Consider the following 20,227-nt stretch of genomic DNA (forward strand, 5'->3'; position numbering starts at 1 on the left):
GCTACTGACAACCAAAAGGACCTTCACGATAACGAAAGTATTAAAAATCAAGCTCAAAATTCATTAAAAATATTTTGTCTCATTTCTCAACAAAGAACTTCAGTGAATGGTCTAATGCTTACAAGAGGTGCTGAAATTTAGGGTTATTTACATTTTCAGAACATACTTCTTTACAACATTTCTCTTATTAGAAATACGGTTTTGTGAGATAAAACTGTGGAGCACAACTCCCCCCCACCCCCAACCCCGAGAAAGTTCAGAGAACGCTGACTCAGATTTAACAAAATCTGAGGCAATGTTACAATTTTTAAAAATATGAATTTTATCGTTAAGATGGAAGGTACATTTCGAAAATATTTCGAAAACCCAGTATGATATTTGTGTTGTGACGTTCTAAAGCGCATTAAACATTTCTAATCTCACTTCAGGAATAAATGGGATTAGAAATCAATTAGGGCGGGGTCGGAGGGCGGCGCGGCGCCGCGTGAGCGCGCACGCGCCTGAGCGCGCGCCCGTGCGCGGGCGGGACTCGGCGCTCGCACCGCTTTCCGCTTCGGACGCACTGTGGGTCCAGCCGGTGTACGTGCGGCAATAACACGTCGGCCCCGCTGCCCGCCATCGTGCCCGCCGTCCGGAAGGCCACCGCTGCGGTGATTTTCCTTCATGGATTGGGAGAGACAGGACCGGTTATGCCTGTAACATTAAATATGAACGTGGCCATGCCTACTTGGTTTGACATTATTGGGCTTTCACCAGATTCATAGGAAGATGAAACTGGAATTAAGCAGCAGAAAGTGTAAAATCTTTGATAGAGCAAGAGGTGAAGAATGGCATTCCTCCTAACAGAATTATTTTGGGAGGATTTTCTCAAGGAGGAGCTTTATCTCTGTACAGGGCACTGACCACACAGCAGAAGCTGGCCTGCGTCACCACTCTCAGCTGCTGGCTGCCGCTGCGAGCTTCCTTTCCACAGGGTCCTATCAGTGGCGTGAATAGAGACATTTCAGTTCTTCAGTGCCATGGAGATTTGGATCCTTTAGTTCCCCTAGTGTTTGGTTCTCCACTGCTGAAAGGCTGAAAACCTTGCTAAATCCAGCCAATGTAACCTTCAGAACCTCTGGAGGCATGATGCACAGTTCATGTCAACAGGAAACGATGGATATCAAGCGGTTCATTGATAAACTCCTACCTCCCATTGATTGACATCACTAAGAGGCCTTGTGGAGAAGTGCACACCAGCATCATCGTCGTAGAGTATAAACTTTTTCCTGTGCCCGATCTTGAAACCTGATGTTCGCAGTGTTAAAATGTTTTGCAGATACACACCAATGACACAGACTAAATGAATCTCCTCATGGGAAATTTATGATCTGTTAAGTTTCTATGTATAATATGATCCAGAATATACTAGTATTAAAATAGGTGAAGCAGCTAGCTTATTTCTCCCAAATGTAATTCAGCAAAATAATAAAATACTGCAACCAGATTTTTTATTACATCACTTGAAAATTATTAGTATGCTTAATGAAAACTTGTTCAGGTATAAATGAGCAGTTAAGACTCTGCTTATTAGACTCAGCATGCTTAATGCATGCTGTGACTTAGACTCTGGATTTATTCCCAAATTAGTCACCATGCAGTATCTGCATTTTTATATATGTGTTCATATGTGCTTAATGATTATAATACATAGTAAGAATGTGTTATTACATTATTCCTAATTATAGGGATAACGCTTCTAAGTGTCAGTAAAGAGTAATATTGCTGTCTTCAATTAATGGCCCTTTTATTTTGGGGACCATGTTTTTCTTTCCTGAATATAATTTCTATTTAATATTCTTTTTCCTCTCTAGAAATGAAATACGTTCTTTCTTCTTTATCCTTCATAACAGACCAAATATTGCCTACTTGCCATAAACATCTGCTGTCAATACATGCTGTAATTTGACATTCTGAATCACAGACATGATGGCATTGAAAATGTATTTATACTTGTAGAAAGAAACCAGACATCCCTTCAAAGTTTCTGCACTGCTACTTAAACTGGACCTTTGTCTGCAGTTTAGGCCTGCAGAGTTACTAGAATCTTCAGTCCAGGTAACGAGAATAATTCTGTGGTTGTATTTTTCTGTAATTATCTGGAAGAATAATTAGGTCATATTCTAGTATGTTCTGAAATATTTAAGACTGATCTTACAAACTGTAATTTCTAAGATGATTTGCTCTAAGATGATTCTCCTCGTAGCATAGAGTTTTAGTTTACTTATTTTGCACATAGGTTTGAAACCGACTGCTGTAGGAAATGAACAATCCATTCAAAGAATCTGCTTTACTTTTATCTGCCAATGGACTTATTTGAAATTTTCACTGTAGTCAGAGAGGATCTTTTTAAGTTAGTTTTTGTGCAAACATAAAAGTAGCAATTATTTGATTTTAAATAGATTTTTATGGTGTAGTCACCACCCAGGTTAATATGTAGCAAAAATGTACGCTTGATATTTCTGAACCATTGTTAATTTTTCTGCTGTATCCCAACTGACTAGAACACCGTTAGGAATGCTTTATAAATGGGTGCTACTTGATGATGGAAACAATTTCGTATGGACAGTATAGGATGTTAATAATGAAGCCATATGTTTATGTCTGGATTTACAGTTTTTAAACAATCATTTACTAAGTCATTTTGCTTTTATCTTGAAGAATATAAACTGTTGTTTCACACATATCAGCAAGATCTAATTTATGGCAAGAAATATTCCGTTGAAATGTTGTGCTGTAATGTGGGAAAATGTAAATCTTTTTCACGGTTTCTATCAGTGTGAAATAAAATTTAATTCTGACTTTAAAAAAAAAAAAAAAGAAATCAATTAGACATAGTCAAAGTTTAGTTATTTGATTTAGAGATTGGGGTTCATTCCAATCCAGTGTTTGATTAGTTGATGTGCAATAGCTCGGCTTGGTGGCACAAAGAATGCCTGCTGCTTCCCTTTGGTCAGAACATCCACAACCTAAAATACACCACAATAAAATGTATTAGGATTTTAAAACTGTCATACTTAAATACTATTTCTATGCTTATACAATTCAACTAAAATGTAATGACTTTTACAGTGAATAACAACAGGAGAAAGTAATAACATCCATATTCAACATGCAAAATTTAGTACACTATTTTTAGTTGCTTCATTGAGTCAGTGATTCAATTTTTAAAATATTCCAGAAAGACATTTTTCCTGATGAAAGTAAGGTTATGAAAAAGTATATGCTACACATTTATTTTCAAAGTGAAAATCAACTTTTGGAAAAAATTCCCTTGTATCCTTTTATAAAATTCTGAAAAAAAAATCTAATTTCTACTTTTTTTGAGGTTGAGCATAAAATAAAATTAATTTTGTGTAAGCGAAGTCACCAAGGATTTCAGGTCTTCACTACTGTAGAGTATCCATCTGTTTTCTATACAAAGACATTGGGTTATACAAAACACAGACAAATAATTTATCTTTCATTGTATTACTTAAGGATGAGTTTTAAAAAGTTCTGTGAGTGTTATCTTTGTTATACAGTTTCGTCAGTCTTGTCAAGTACATTTAAAATGAACAAGAACTTTTCAAAACTTATATGCATTTTTACTGATATTTTTTGAGTTACTTGCTTTAATGCTACAAACTAAAATATGTCTAATAATAATATTCCTGCTTCTCATCTCTGAAATAATGTTCACCCATTTTAAGGCCACTGAAAGGTATCATTACTCTCAAGGAACGGCATGTGAAATGAGAAAATGGCACAGAATCATCATTACTAGAAGAATCTCACAGAATGAGTTAACAGTGGACACATCAATTACATTGTAATCCATGAATGATGAGGGGGCCATAGCCATTCATTCAACTTGTTGAAAACATGTATCCTTGCTACATGCCCAAACCAATACAGTCAGAGAATCAATAGAAGGAAATTAAATTGAACTTCACCTGTTCTCTAGTGAACCAGCGGGCATCCTCTATTTCATTCTTGTCAACTTTAATTTCTGTAGACACTGCCACAGCTAAGCAACCAATCATTAAGGAGGAGGGCATAGGCCATGGTTGACAAGAGACATACTGAACATGGCCAACTCTGACTCCACTCTCTTCTTCTACTTCTCTCCGAACAGCATCTTCTATTGTCTCCCCTAATCAAATGGGGCAAAAGAACAAGTAGCTGATTAACATACCCTGGACATTTTGTGCTCCAAATAGTTCAAACATTTGGAAAACACTTTGGACAGAAAGTCCAAAGAATTCAAAGAATCAGAAAGCAGAAGCCTAAAATGAGATTGGCATTCAAGAAACATTATTTCTTAAAGTATATGACTACCTACAGAATCAAAATGCCAAAAAACTTTTCATTTCTTAAAGGTCTAAATTTGTTATATTTTAAAAATTATAACATCTACGACTATCCAGCACCTACTTACTGTTGGCTAAACACTATGCAAACACTTTATATATTATCTTGTTTATGTATCTAACCTTTTCCTCACTAAAATCTCGAAACATTTTTTTCTTATGTTGTCAAACAATTATTGCAAATAACTCTTTTCCAAAGAGTTAAAAACTAAAATTTTAAAAACAGCATACAATGAAACTCATTATTTTTCTCTTACCAAATGATTATTTTTCTCTATATAATTGTTGACCCAGCTATAATAAAGTAATGCCTATAAATGTAATTTATATTTCTGATTTGTTGAAACTGAGAATTAGAATAAAGGGAATAGTTTCTAAGTTAAATTTATCTGAAAGTTTATAAATATTTTGCTATTTAAATACAGCTTTCTATTTCAAATAGATTGGTAAGTTTCCTGTATTAAAATTAATTTATATTCATAAAAATAGTGAAAAGATAACTCATAGACTAGCATAAGATATTTGTAAGACCAAACTAAATAAAGATTAGCATACAATACATATTTAAAAATCCCTAAAATCAATAAGAAAAAAAGATCAACAACCAAAACAAAAATAGGCAAAGAATATAAAAATGTAAAATTCAGGGAAAAAGAAACTGGATGCCTAATACATATCTGAAAAAGATGCTCCATCAGCAGGGAAATAAAAAGTAAAACGACAATGACACACCATTTCATAACCATCAGAATGGCAAATAAAAACCTTGATATTCCTAACTTGGTGAGGATGAGGAATAATAGACATTTCATGTACTTCCAGAGGGAGTGTAAGTTGGTAGGAACACTTCAGAAAACAACTTGGCAATATGTGGAAAAGATTAAGATGCTCATATTCTATGAGCTAGCAATTCTACTCTCAGATATACACCCTATGGAGGCTTGTACCACTCCTTACAAATGTGTACAAGGAGTAGTTCAAGAATATTCACTGCAGTGTTGTTTGTAATAGTAAAAGCTTTGAAATAAACTAAATGTCCAACAGCAGAATGGATAAATGAATTGCAGAATATTCATAAATGGAAGGCTACACAGCAGTTAAAAAAAAATGACCTAGAGCTACTTAGAGGCAGCACAGAAATTAACAGCATGGACTCGGAGCCAAACTGCCCAGGTTTGAATCCCTGCCCTGTCACTTACTAGCTGTTTGATCTTGGGCAAGTAATTCAGCCCCTGTGCCTTAGTGCCCCATCTGTAAAACTGCTGAAATACCACCTACTTTATAAGCTTGTATGAGGATCACATGATTTAATACAAACAAAGCCTTCGGGAAAGTGTGGTACTACATATGTTTAGTACTATTATTATCTATCAATGTAGATTAATATTGGAAGTTGAGATTAAACGTGTTAATTAGATATATTAATTCATTTATTCCATAAATATTTACTGAACTCCTACAACATATCAGGCATATGCTCTAAGGGTTTAGGATAGAGCAATAAATAAACCAAAGTCCCTGCCTTTATGGAACTTACATTCTGGTACTAGCAAATAATAAACAAATAAATAGGTAGATAAATAGATAAATACATACATATATACCATGTTAGGTGCTGATGAGTGTTGTAGGGAAAAACCAGACTGGATGACAGGGATTGTAAATGCAGGGTATAGGGCTAACTAATGTATTTAGGGCTATCAGGGAAGGCCTCTCTGAAACGGTGACAATTGAGCCTAGTACAGAAGGAAGTGAGGTGTAAATCATGCAGATACCTTGGGTAAGGGCAATATATGAAAGATATATGAAAGAGCAAATAATGAATTTTTAAAACACAAAACTATTCCACTGGTAAAAATAAAAATTATATCATCTAAAATACACAGAAAATATTTTAAAATATCCCAGTTTTATAACATGATAATTTATCAGAGATTATTTCTCAAATGCCGTCCAAACTTTTTATTTAGAAATTATAAGTTAAATGAAAATTACTATAAAAATTATTAAGAAAAGGCTTACCAGGTTCAATAAATCCAGCAAGGCAGGTAAACATGCCTGGAGGAAATCTTTTCTGCCTGCCTAAAAGACATTTGGTCCCATCTGGATGAATAACTTGCATGATTACTACTGGATCTGTTTTAAAAAAAAAAAAAAAAAATCAGATGTATGAATGACAGAAAAAAATAATTTAGACTCATTGTGTAAAGTCACTGTCTAGTAGGATAATAAAAACATGTATCTCCTGTAAGAACAAGACTTCTGTCTAGTTACAAGAGACTATTTCTTTCTGCCGGGAGACAGAGTATTTCAGGAAAATTGCATAGAATATTGTCAGTAAGCTAAAGAAAGATCATTTTTGTCTTCTTTCTCATCTTAATAGCAACATTCATTGTGTATTTATGGTATGCTAGGCTTATTTTTATTTTTTAATTAGAAAGAAGTTTGAGTAGGTAATACATGGCATGGAGAAAATTCAAATTTTACCATAGCAAATGTAGTGAATTTCCCTATTCTTTCCATTGCGGTCCTTAACAAAATGTTTTTAAAAGCTAATGTGGCTCTATGATTGAGTTTAATCCATTAAAAAAAATTATTTTAAATCATAGTTCATCTCTCCAGAAGTCACTAATTCAGTAAATTCGCCTCACTAGATCACAACTGAGAACCGGTAATCAAATGTAAAAGGCTCCTGAGCAGCAAACACATATGTCACTAAGCCATGCACTTTACTCCCAGGAGACCTCCTCAGGTGTTGCTGAGTCTATCCTTTTTTCACACAACTTTAAAGCGCTGGGTTATGAGATTTCTAAATCCACAGCCAACTCAAAGCACCAATTAGGAGAGAAAGTACAGGCAGACACCAGCAGTAATGAGAAGCTAGCTCCAGGCTCTACCGCTTTGGTGATGCCATAAGCAGGTACTTGACTATTAGGGCTTTTTTTTCCTCTCCACTAAGTGGACCCAGATGGTGGGTTTTTGAAATCATGTATCTCAACACATCAAATTCATGCTGATTAACCCAGGGTTAAGAAGGGTAGTAAAAGTCATCAAAGTACGTAATACTTTAATATTTATAGTCTTAATAGTTAAATTAAACATGCTTTCAAAAAAGGTAAGCCCCTCAGCAACTCAAAATCTTGTCTTTCCAGAATGCCTTATTCCCTAAGATTTCCAGATGGCTGAGGTTTCACTGTAAAAGAAAAGGCTTACCAACTCTTGGGTATGATGTATTGTGAACACCATGGAGGCTAGGACAGTCTTCTTTTAAGCATACTCTTTTATAGCCACCTTCTTCAATTTTAGTTGCACTTCCACAGGTTGGGCAGAACTTATATCGACTGTGCCAGGCGAGGACAGATCTTGCTTGAGCTACAACCCCTATGAGAGAAGCAAAAGAAGTTTTACTTCTGTGACAAACTGTAAACAAATTAATATAGAAGTAAAATGTTCTTAGGTCATAATAAAGATGTACACTGTATTTTCTGAATAGCTGTGTGATCAAGGGTTTTATTATTCCTATTTTTATGATCTGTATCTTTCTTTTAAAGTAAAAGATTTAATTCTACAGATGACAAATGAAAATTAGATTTACCTTTAATTTGGACTAATAAAATATTGTCTCTCATATAACTCTCATATAAGATAGATATACTGGGACTTCCCTGGTGGCTCAGTTGTTAAGAATCCGCCTGCCAATGCAGGGGACATGGGTTCGATCCCTGGTCCAGGAAGATCCCACATGCCGCAGAGCAACTAAGCCTGTGCACCACAACTACTGAGCCTGCGCTCTAGAGCCCGCAAGCCACAACTACTGAGCCCGCATGCCACAACTACTGCAACTTGCGCACCTAGAGCCCATGCTCTGCAACAAGAAAAGCCACTGCAGTAAGAATCACGTGCACCGCAATGAACAGTAGCCCCCGCTTGCCGCAACTAGAGAAAGCCCGAGCGCTGCAACGAAGACCCAATGCAGCCAAAAATAAGTAAATAAAATAAATAAATTTATTTTAAAAAAAAGATAGATGTACTAACATCTGTATACACTGTATTAGTTTTGGCATTTACTATAGGTGATTTGTAAATTTTGGATATGCATGACTCTATAGCGTATAGTGACTTTACAAATAGTGACTTTACAATAGTGACTTTTATAAAAATACACTACAAAGACAGTTCTTAACTTAGATTTGGGCCATAAAGACAATATTACTAGGAAACTGTAGGAACCCATCTCTACTTTCCCTGGGACTAAGACAATACTGGTCTGCGTCACTGTGGAACATATTCTGTTTACAACTAGAAACTACATAGAATAATTTTTAAAAATATTGTGTTTACAACTTTTGTGATTAACTTTGTTTATGACAAAAATGCCTAATAGAATAAATCTTAGAATATGTACACTTTGTCTACAGCCTTTACCCTGATACTTCAAAAAAGAAATAATGTGGCCTGACCAAAAATACTAGAATTGGGGCAATAAGAGTAGAAATGCTACATTCCAAATGCCTGACAAAACCTCTCTCTCCTAAAATAGATTATTCGGTCTAAGGATTTTGGAAAAAACAAAATAATCAGAAACAGCAATAACAACATTTTAAACTAGGAAAAATGAAACTAATAAACCATAAATAAAAACAAATGTAACACTGAACTTCAGTGAACCATAGACAACATTAAATACCTGCCTGCTCTGTTACCGTGTATTATGTAATTTACCTCAAGGTATTGCCATTATTTCAGTATCATCACAATACAAAAAGCTAACATTTATTTAGTACTTACTATGTGTCAAGCACCTGGCAAAGATCTTTACATACATTATCTTATTTAATGTTTAGAGCAACACTATAATGTAGGTACTATTATTATCCTCATTTTTGGGAGGAGGAAACTGAGGCAGACAGAGGTTAAGTATCTATGTAAGGTTACACAGCAGCTGAGTAAAACAGCCTCAGTTTCCTTGCTAGTTTTTTTTTTAAAGATCCTTTTGATCTTAAAATTATATATACAGCTTCAAAGAAAGGATATTTTCTTTTTAAAAGTGTTGTGTTTTTTCCACAGATGTGGGGAATAAAACATACCACCCCAGATTTTGGGATGAGTGCTAAGAAGTCTCTGGAAGAGCCTACCAGATCACCTAAGAGAATGTGGACATTGAGAAGTGACCCCTTCCTCACCTCCCATTAACTCTTCAGTCTACTGTAATATACCTTCTATTCCACTGACACTCCTCTCGTCAAATTCATCAACAGCTTCATATTATCAAATCAAAGATTCTTTAAAAAAAAAATCTTCGTCGTCTTACTCAAATTCTCAGCAGCATGCAATATATTTGACTACTAACGCCAAGAAATACTTTGCTCTCTTGGTTTCCATGAGCACATTCTCCTGTTTTCTTCTTACCTTACATCCGCACTGTCAACATCATCTTTGATGGCTCCTCTCCTTCTATCTGACCTCTAAATTTAGGGGGATTCAGGTTCTTTTTTTTGCTTGCTCTCAACTCTCTAAGTAATCTCAGAAATTTCCTGGGATTTAAATACCACCTTTGTGTTGATGACTGCCATACAGGTATATTCCAGTTCCTCTCCTTAGTTCCAGATTCTATTTCCCTTCTCTGAAAGTTAATATGCCCAAAGCGAAAATCTTGATTTACTTCAAGTCTGTCCTGCTTCCCTCGCTACCCATCATTCCATATTATTTTATCAAGAAAGAGTATTACTATCTATCAAATTACTAAAGTCTCAAACTTAGCAGTCATTCTTGATCTTTTCTTTCATTATTATATACCCCATACCCACTCCATTAGCAAGTACCACTGATTTGCTCTCCAAAATATATCTTGAATGTACCACTATTCCACCATCTCCCCTATTATCATCTTAACAACTCAGACGTAGTCTAGGTTACCAGCATCTCTTTCTCACTTATAAGTCTCAACCTACTGTTCAAGCCCTATCAGTTCTACCTCCTGAATATCGCAAACTCCCCTTTTCTCTCTACTCCACTAATCCAAGCAACTGCAGTCTCTTACCTGGGCTACTGTAATCTCCAGTCCCCTCTTAATAGGACTCCTGACTTCCACACTTAATTATCTACAGTTCATGATCTACAAAGCAGCCAGAGTGAGGGTTTTTTTTTTTTTTAAACCTAGGCCAGGTTATAACATTTAAATGGAATTTAGAATAAAATCCCTCATTCTTACCGTGATATATATGACCCCACATGAACTGGCACAGCAAGCAACAGACAGCAAAGCAAAACAGTCAAGGTCTTTGCCATTATGCTCACTGTACAGCAGGCACTCAATAATCATTCACTAAAAAATCAAGTGAAACCAGTATGCATTAGGGTTAATTCTGGGGAAACTAAGCCTGGCTGATTAAAACTGCTGTAACCACCCAGGAGAGTAGTCCTCTACGGTGAGAACTTTAGGAAGTTTCTAATGAAGACAGCCTAATTTCATTGCTTCCTGGAAAGAGTGTGCTTCCTAGAAATTGTGGATACATGCAATTTCAATCCAGTACCAAAAATCAGATTATTACCAATACAAGTAAACAGTGTTCACTTCTTACCAGCTTCTTTTTCTTTCAATTGCAGAAGAGCTGGCATTGGAGGATGAAGAAAATAGCAATTTTCATGTCTTTGCTTAAATTCTTCAGCAGCAACAGGATCTATACCTAAAGCAAACCAGGCAACCAACACATCTTTTTCTTGTGAGACTTCCCCAGCATAATTAAATAACTCTTTTTTCATTTCAAGTTCTACTCCAAGGAAAATCAAGGTGATCTTCTCAGGCTGAGCCAAATAATCCTTTATATCTGTGTAGTTCAGCTGACAAAGCCTGACTTCCGGCTGTTGGAAACTTTCTTTATTGCCACCTAGAGTAACCAAGGGATTTAAATCTGAGAAAAGGATATAAACCGTGGCTGGATGGCTTTCTTTTGCTAACAGCCAGTCAGAATTATTTCTTTTTTCACTTTTCCGGTCCAGTAGTGTCTTGCTAAAATAATTTTCACATTCTTCCATTTCACTGGTTAGGAACCAAGGCTTCTTCCCACCTTTAGCATTAGCTAGTAAGTTAGCTATATGCTTATAACCCCAAAATTCAGCAATATCCAGTGCAGTCTGCCTTGATTTATTGATAAGGGATCTGTCGCACCTATGGATGGAAGCAAAAAATAAAATAGTAAAGAAACATTTTCTTCAGTATTTATTACAATAAAATATTTCCAGATGTACGTGATAGTCCCTCTATTTAATAATTGCATATATTTCTTTTTGTTTTAGCACATAATATACTAATGGAAAGGTAAAAGAAATAATCATAAATGATTAAAAGTTAGAGACAGCAGATATTTAAAATTTCTGGAAGATTATTTATAAAATAAAAAAAGCAGGGCTTCCCTGGTGGCGCAGTGGTTAAAAATCCGCCTACCAAGGCAGGTGACACGGGTTCTAGCCCTGGTCCGGGAAGATCCCACATGCCGTGGAGCAGCTAAGCCTGTGCGCCACGACTACTGAGCCTGCGCTCTAGAGTCCGTGAGCCACAACTACTGAAGCCCGCATGCCTAGAGCCCGTACTCCGCAACAAGAGAAGCCACCGCAATTAGAAGCCCGCGTACCGCAACAAAGAGCAGCCCCCGCTCGCTGCAACTAAAGAAAGCCTGCACGCAGCAATGAAGACCCAATGCAGCCAAAAATAAAATAAATAAATTAAAAAAAAAAGCATACGTTTTATGTGCTATAATTAGATATTAAATTCTTACAAGGAGTTTTCTGTAGTCATAGTGGGTAGATTTACACATTCTATTTGGGAGAAAAAAATTAATTTAACTCAATTTCTTTGCTGTTAAGTATGAAGAGTTAATTTCCCAATTAAAAAAAGTTAGAAGTTTTTAATTAGAAATTATGCTATTATATAACAAGACTGTTCAATGAGTTATTTACAAGCCCAATGTTATAAATATGGCTATAAGAAAAATTTAAAAGAAAATGCGTAATCCAGAAATTAAACCAGACACTCCTTCAGGTGGTACAGCCTAAAATGTTTACCCTTTCTCAAGTAGAAACTGGACAACATCTGGGTGCCCATTCCTTGCAGCATACATTAAAGCAGTCCAGCCATTTTCAGAAGTTTCATTGAGAAGAGATGGAGAATGACTGAGCATTACTGTTAACCTGGCAATATCTCCTTCTGCAGCTGAATAGTGAAATTGGGATATAATTTCTTGGTTTGGACTTCTTTTTACAGAAGACATTTCTTCCTTAAAATAGGAAAATAGGAAAAAAAACTCATTTGCAATTGCTTTCTTGTATCAATGATTGAACATTATCAGGGTGCTGATATAATTATAATAGTAGTTACGGTTTCTAAAACAATATACTCTTAAAAAGGTAACTGGTAATCAACTGTCATCACAGCATACATTTCAAAACTGTTATCAGTTGAGAATTTTAAATATAATTCAACATGGGGGATGTATAAAATAATGTATAAAGAACTTTGGTGGAATACAGTTGAAGGGGGTGACATCATTGGGAGGGGGAATAAGGTAACAGACATTACAAAGAGGAAAGTGTATTTCAGGCAAACCAGAGGGACTTCAATATGGATCAGGGCATGAGGGGAGTTAAAGCAAGCAGACAGAAATAAAGACAGATGTTTTCAGCAGATGCCAAGTAGTATTCTTAGATTCTGTGGTACTAGAAACGGATCTGTCCTCTCAGGGAAATTATGATCCTATTCAAAAAGCTACGTTTCACATGAAAAAAATTTATTGCTTTACCTTGCATAGTTAATTCTGCTAATCCATCAGGGAAGGATTTTTGCTCATGGTGTGAGGTAGGGGTCATGATACATTTTATCCCAATAGATAATCCATTTGACTCAGCATCATTCTTGAATTCACTATCTTTGTCCCATTACATTGCAGTATTATCCTTGTCACAAATGAGACGACCATATATTTTGGATCTATCATTGGACACTGTTCTATTGGTCACTTTGTCTATCCTTGAATCACAGAAGCTTTTAAAACTATTAACTTTGTCTGCTTTGTTACTCTGTTATTTCAGTAAGAAAGAAAATAATTGTTCCATACCTTTTAATAAATGTTGCCTAATCGTGGACTGAATGTGGTAGGGCACAAACTGAGCTTTTGTGTGTGTGTGTGTGGAAATGGTTCATATTTCAGTTGTCTATAAACGTCTCAAAGTACTTTTTTTAAGGTATGATTTTTTTTTTTCTATGAAATTCTATTAAGAAAAGATTTGGGATTCTAACTAGGTTTCTACCATTCTGAGCATAAGATATTGAGGCTGAAGAGAAATAAAGGTTATAATCCATAATTTTTGACAGCAGTTGTCTCTAGGGTTCTGACACTGCAATTTTGTTGATCAGTTGTGTAGCAGGAATAGCATGACAACATTAAAAGAAAAAAGTGGGCTTTGTGACTATTCACCTTACCTGTTTATATCTTTCTGCTACCTATAAATAGGTCAAAACTACTCACAGGAAGAGAAACAAAATATTGAAATTCTGTATACAACTTAAAGTAGGAGTGACTTCTAGATTAGAAAACAATTTTTTATTTCTTTTGATTTACTCTAGAATTTACTTCACCATTCTCTTCATATTAAGATTCCTCAATGCTTTTAAAATATTATGAATAACGAAAGCTACAACTTTTCAGGACTTTATTTTGCACTGCTGTATACTGACTCATGTATGGTCTCCCTTTAAAGTTGCCTTTTCCTTAAAATCATATCATACAGGTTCTTCAGTTAGGTTTACTTCAGGCAATATTTAAGTCATGGTCACTTCCTTACCTTCTCCACAGCCCACTCACTGCAGGTTGACTGCAAAACTGGCCTCCAAAAATAGAGTACCATTCACTACCCCCAGCGAATGCTTATGCATACAGTATTCTCAGGTGAAAAGAAGTGGAAAATGCACACTTTCTCCCTTAGCTTTCTCAGCAGAAAAGTCATCTAGAAATAGAACCATTACTCATTCCAGAAGAGCACACAAAGTCTAAAGTCCACCTCTACTGTTTGATTTACTTTTTCATTCCTCATTGTCAGGTTCTCCTGAAGGTAAGGATTTGAAGGCAGGATGAGGTGATTCAGTTAGCTAAATGCTGCCCTTGCTGTCCAAGAACACGGACTATCCTGAGAAGTCATTTTAAAGAATCTTGAGTTTAAAGAGTCTTAGATTTAGTCAAACCAACATCCACTTTTACGGATGTGTACCCCGGTGCCCCTGACTGGTCCAAGGTCACATGGCTCAAGAGACAGGGCAGACCTCAAATACAGCTTTGTCACTTAAGTCACCGACCATTATTTCTTGGGCGTTCAAGAGGGCCGTCTAACCGACCAAGCGCCACCCATTGCACGGTCTCTCCAGTGTCTCCAGACAGTCAAATACCTTGAGAGTTTATTCCCTTGGCAGTACTGTGAGGTTACTTTTATTTAAAAACATGAAAGCACACATGAAGCAGCACTTCTTTTTCCCCACCTCAAAGACTGCGCTGGATCGGCTGAGTCCCCAGCCCCGTCCCCGGCGCCCGGGCTGCAAGTCCAAGCGCGAGGCTGCGCCACACCACCCAGCAGGGCAGGGCCCGACAGCGCGCAGACCCGAGAGCACAGAGAACTGGTTTCCAGCTCCAGAGGCGGCACTGGGCCGACTAACTCGCCGCTGCTGCTACTAACCCACAGGTGACCAGGATAGAAGAAAGCAGGTTGTAGTCGAAGAACCAGGAAATCCCCACGCTCGCTCTTCCCGGCGCCGGATGGAGCCTCTCAAACTTCCGGCGAAGGGCCGGTGTCCTCGCACGGCTTTATGGGAGATGTAGTTTGAAGGTCACGGACTGAGAGATTCGAGAAGGCCCGGGGCTTGGCGTGCAGAGGCTTTGGGGAGCTGGGGCAGGAGGTCCCAGCTGAGAGGACCGGCTTCCTAACGGTGAGTGAAGGGCTGTTTGGTTTGGTTTTGTTTTTTTCCCGGTGAGACCGAGATGTGTAGAGCGATGAAAAATTGTAGGTCTGTGGAAAAGGTTTTAAGTTCTCCAGAATTTCACATCTAGCCCCCACAAGCTTCTCTCGGATATAGTTCAGTGCGTTGGAGTGTTCAAAGCATTCTTTCTTGTTAGATAAACCTGGAATATTGGTTGGACCAAGTCGTTCCAGTATATGACCTTAAACAGGTTATTGGCCTCGAACCTCAATCACCTCATATGAGAAATGGGACCATGTGTTGATGCCTACCTCATTCAGTAGTCCTCTAAAAAGTTTATGTCAATCGTCCACAACACCTCCTTGGGTTGTTGTGAAGTTTAAATAGAATAACATATGTACACACAACGCAATTATTATTGTTACTGTTATTTTTTATTTAATTTCCCTTGTTTTCGTACTCGCAAAACCTACACAAGTTAAGTGAGTTCGCAATTACAAAGCTCGGCGTTGTTAGTCGTCTAACTCTCAGATCAGGTATTTTTCCTTTACTAAATTGCCCCCTTGGCATTCAGCAACAGTTAAGGAGTCTCAAGGTTGACCATTGCTTCCTACCCCGATTTTAGGCATTGGAAGTTCTTTCTTTTCTCAGTGAAGTTTTTACATGCCCGCCGACATTGTACTTCCATAACTACTTTTTTCTAACTTTGTTCTATGTTTCTTTCTGTGAGTAGTTGGCTTCAGTCTTTAATGATTTCAGTAATGAGGCAGGAGGTCAGAAATACTTTCAGTTAACTCACTTGAAATACCCAATCTCTGTATTCAAACATATCTTAAATAAGTTGGTTGACGAACGCACCTATATAAATCAGCTAAACAATGATTAATATATAGCCCTCTTCCCAGTCCTTTGGATTCTTTTGAAGTAAATTCCAGACATCATATTATTTTATTGATAAGTATATAAGATTAAGCTTTCTGGATTATGAATATATATCTAAAATATAAAAGGGCTTTTAAAAAGAACATAACTGCAATATGATTAGTACACTTAAAATTTTAACAGTACTGTAATATCATAAAAGAGACATTCAATGTCAAATTTAATTGTCTTAAATTTTATTCCATATTTTACAATTGATTTACTGAAATCAAGACCTAACAAAGTCTCCACATTACTTTTGATGTATTTCAATCTATAGGTTCCCGTTTAATTTTTTTATTGCAATCTATTTGTTAAAAAATAATGATCCTGTAGAATTTCGCCCATTCTGAATTTTGCAAATTGTATGGATACCTATGATGTCCTTTTTCCTGTCTTTTTTTAAACTGGTAGTTAAATCTACAGGATTATTCAGATTGAGGGTTTTTTGTTTTTCCCCTGAAAAGACTGCATAGGTGTTACTGTTTACTTCTTATTGCATTACTTTAAGAGACATATGCTATCTGGTTATCTTTCTGTCATGTTATGGTTGGTTATTGGGTTCAGATGTTGTCAACCTGATAAAGTTTTATGATAAACAGCATAAATTCTCCTTCGCCTTTTTAGCTAATAGTTTTAGCAGCCATTGATGATTGCTATGTCCATGATTTCATTAGGAGGTGCAAAATGGCAATATTCTTATTTGATCATTAATTCTACCTCTACTAACAGAAATTCTTTTATAATAAAGAACTTTACATTTTTAAGTATTTGTACAGTTTTTATAGGAAGAGTAAGATAAATGTGTGATTTTTCTCCTTTATTTCCTAGTTTTCAGCATGAGTTAGTTCCCTTGTCATCTTCAGGTTTTTAAGTATATTTATGAACTCATGGATGTTAAAAATTTTAATATATTTCTATAATATTTATTACTTTAATGCTCAAATTGTTTCTTCTTTGGCCAGTGGGAACTCCCTCAAGTGGGCTCCTGAATTCTTTTGACCAGGCCACTGTAGTGTTTGATAGTTTACTTCCTTTCTGGCATAACAAAATGTTTTAGACTGATTTTGTAAATATTCTGCACATCCCTGGATTCAGCCCTTTCTCCAAGGAGCATTGGTTCCTTTTAGTAAGAAATGGTATTTAGATACCACAGCCTTTGTACTTGGGGTGCTCATTGCTAATGGGGTACTAAATACTTCTCTGCATGTAATCCTCTTCTAGGGAAGTTGAATAGATACAGATCCTATCCAGTAGGAGTTTATATTCCAGGGGCAGTAATGCTACCAACATAGATATTAATGCCATAATGTTTTCATTTTATTACTTTCCCATTTAGAAACTTAAAGGTTCCTCAGTACCTAGGATAAAAAGTTGAAATTCTTTAGCTTAGCACTAGGTACCTTCCTTAATATGGACCCAGTATATATTTTTAGCTATATTTTCCCAAGAATATTCTGTATAAATTGTCTCTCTGATCCTGCCAAACTGGCTTATAACTGACCTAGGATACGTCTTATTCTTCCTTTCCTCAATACTTTTGCTCAGGCCACTTTTCCTAACTTAAATGTTTTCCCTTAACTAAATCCAACCCATTTCTCAAAGCCCATCTCAAGTCCCTCTTCTCTTTGTTCTTCTAGATCATTCCTGACCATATGATTATCAGTTTACTACCAGCATTCCCTTTCTCTTGCCACTTCAGTGTATGCTAGCCTTTCTTCCAGCTGCCAGCAACGGTATTATTATTATTTTTTGGCCTGAGGGCCTTTTCTTGTCACCAAAGCCCACTTTGTCTTCCTGCTCAGTAGATCAGCAATGCCAGATAAGTAATACTGCCTGGGAGCAGCCCTAAGCTGATGACTGACGTGAGTGAGTATATAAATTCCTCAGCCTTTCTCACTCTTTCACTGCACTGGCTGCGCTGTTCTAGACTGGCTACCAGATTCCCCCAGTGGGATTAGGTTCTTTTTATCTACAGTGGACACTTGATTAATAACCAACCCTTTATTGGTTCTAGACTGGCTACCAGATTCCCCCAGTGGGATTAGGTTCTTTTTATCTACAGTGGACACTTGATTAATAACCAACCCTTTATTGGTTCTAGACTGGCTACCAGATTCCCCCAGTGGGATTAGGTTCTTTTTATCTACAGTGGACACTTGATTAATAACCAACCCTTTATTGCTCACTTTCCCTTCCCTGTCTCACTTCCTCCCTCCCTTACTATTGTTTCCTCCTAGTTAACCAGTTGCATGTGAATCCTTGTCTCAGGATTTGATTCTGGGCAAAACTAAACTAAGACAAGGATTTTTCCTTCTTTGAATTCATAACCTCTATTATATAGTAGTTAGCTTCCTCTGCATAACTTGAGAGAATGATTGACCATCATTAAATAAACAAATCACTATTACCACTCATCCTGGAACACATTCTTTTTTGTTTTGTATATTAGAGTCAGTGTTATTGCAAATCAATGCATGGAATTTGGATTGATTGCCTCTGAGTCAAATAGTTTGGAGTTCAAATTTGAAATCACTGTTTTCTCTCTGCTCATCCATTGTATCAATTTCCAAAATGGTTTATCCCTCCCTATTACCAGACCTCTAAGACCTCATGGACCCTTTGTTGCACTTTTTAGTTTTAGCTGCTTTTAGCTGCTTAAACTTTTTAGTTTAGTTTTGGTACCCTGCTAGTGAATGTTGTGTGTAATACATAGACTATTTCTTAAGACTTCAAATATGCCAGCCGTTTCCTGCAAATTTAGTGAAAATCTGTCTAGTCAATTTTCCTTCAACTAGATAGAAACTTTATTTTATGGACAACATATAAATAAATGTTTATGTAGGTAATTTTACTTGGTGATTAATCTTATATTACCTGGAGATATGTCTCATTCTTGCCACATATTGCTTTTAAATTTTTGTATTAATACTTCATATATTTTTGCCTTTTTCTCTAATAGATTTTATTTTTTAAGTGAAAAGAGTCTGATTTTTAAAATATTTTCTACAGTGATAGCTGCTTTTCTTTCACGTATAAGGCCACTTAATAAAAGTTGGTGGTTGATAATGAGATATGCTGGGGACTGTGCTTTTAACTCTACACAATTTAGAGGTGAATTCAAAAAAAGTGAAGGTACCTTGAACTCTACATAAGGTCTTTGATATAAAATAATGTCACATGTAATTACAGATAGGGATCTAATTTACATACATCATACACATATTCTACATTCTTGAATACACCAAGTTTGCTCTGGACTTTGGGATAGCTGGTCCCTCTTTTAAAAATACTCCTCTCTTAGATTTTCTAATTGTAGGCTCCTTTTTGCTATTCATGGGTTGTTCAAATGTCACCTTTGTAGAGGGCTTCCCTGATGACCTAGTTTACAGTAGCTCTCCCACTGATATTTTCTTGTTTCTGGTATTCTTGTTTTTGATATTTCTTGTTTCTGTTCTTTATTTATTGTTTGTCCCTCTAAGAATGTAAACTACTACATGAGAAGGTCCTCATTTATCTCATTTACTTCTGTTTTCCCAGGACCTGTAATTTTGATTGGTATGTAGGAAACATTCAGTTAATATTTGTTGATGTTAAGTAAATGGTTGCTCTCTTATTAAGTCAAATGTATTTTTGATGTTGCTACCATACCTTGGAAATTAGAACTTCTCAAATGGCATGCATCTGACTTTCTGTGGTTATGTTTGTGTGTTTATGGAATTTAGTCAGGAAAATAAGATCTGGTTGTTCCTTTCAAGGAGCTCATTGCCTAATGAAGTAAAACAGATGATAAACTATTACATATTCTATGATAGAGTGAAGACAAAGTAGAGAGCACATTATGGGTACCCAATCTACACTTACATGGCAGGGTTAGAAAAGGTACACTGGAGACCTAAAGTTCTTACCCATGTCTTATTCTTCTCTTCTTCCAGATCTTCTGGGAAGAGGACAT

General features: G+C 36.3%; 1 protein-coding gene and 1 pseudogene across 3 annotated transcripts; one reads left to right on the forward strand and one right to left on the reverse strand.

Moving 5' to 3' along the window:
- The first annotated feature begins 578 nt into the window (after window positions 1–578).
- LOC137757334 (acyl-protein thioesterase 1 pseudogene) lies at window positions 579–1,333 on the forward strand (annotated as a pseudogene).
- Window positions 1,334–2,867: 1,534 nt separating this feature from the next.
- NUDT12 (nudix hydrolase 12) lies at window positions 2,868–15,200 on the reverse strand. Of its 3 annotated transcripts, none has more exons than XM_068535696.1 (7): window positions 15,111–15,200; window positions 12,453–12,664; window positions 10,973–11,559; window positions 7,605–7,772; window positions 6,414–6,527; window positions 3,975–4,174; window positions 2,868–3,008 (listed from the first exon to the last, which is right to left on the reverse strand). In XM_068535696.1, the coding sequence occupies exons 2-7, from the start codon at window positions 12,656–12,658 to the stop codon at window positions 2,898–2,900; spliced, it is 1,386 nt and encodes a 461-aa protein (XP_068391797.1). In that variant the 5' UTR covers window positions 12,659–12,664; window positions 15,111–15,200; the 3' UTR covers window positions 2,868–2,897. The 3 variants fall into 3 exon arrangements, with proteins under 3 accessions (XP_068391797.1, XP_068391794.1, XP_068391795.1); XM_068535693.1 differs by lacking the exon at window positions 15,111–15,200 and adding an exon at window positions 14,917–14,995; XM_068535694.1 differs by lacking the exons at window positions 12,453–12,664; window positions 15,111–15,200 and adding an exon at window positions 12,167–12,201.
- Window positions 15,201–20,227: the final 5,027 nt, after the last annotated feature.

The sequence above is a fragment of the Eschrichtius robustus genome, chromosome 2 (genome assembly GCF_028021215.1).
Source record: "Eschrichtius robustus isolate mEscRob2 chromosome 2, mEscRob2.pri, whole genome shotgun sequence".
Lineage (NCBI taxonomy): Eukaryota > Metazoa > Chordata > Mammalia > Artiodactyla > Eschrichtiidae > Eschrichtius > Eschrichtius robustus.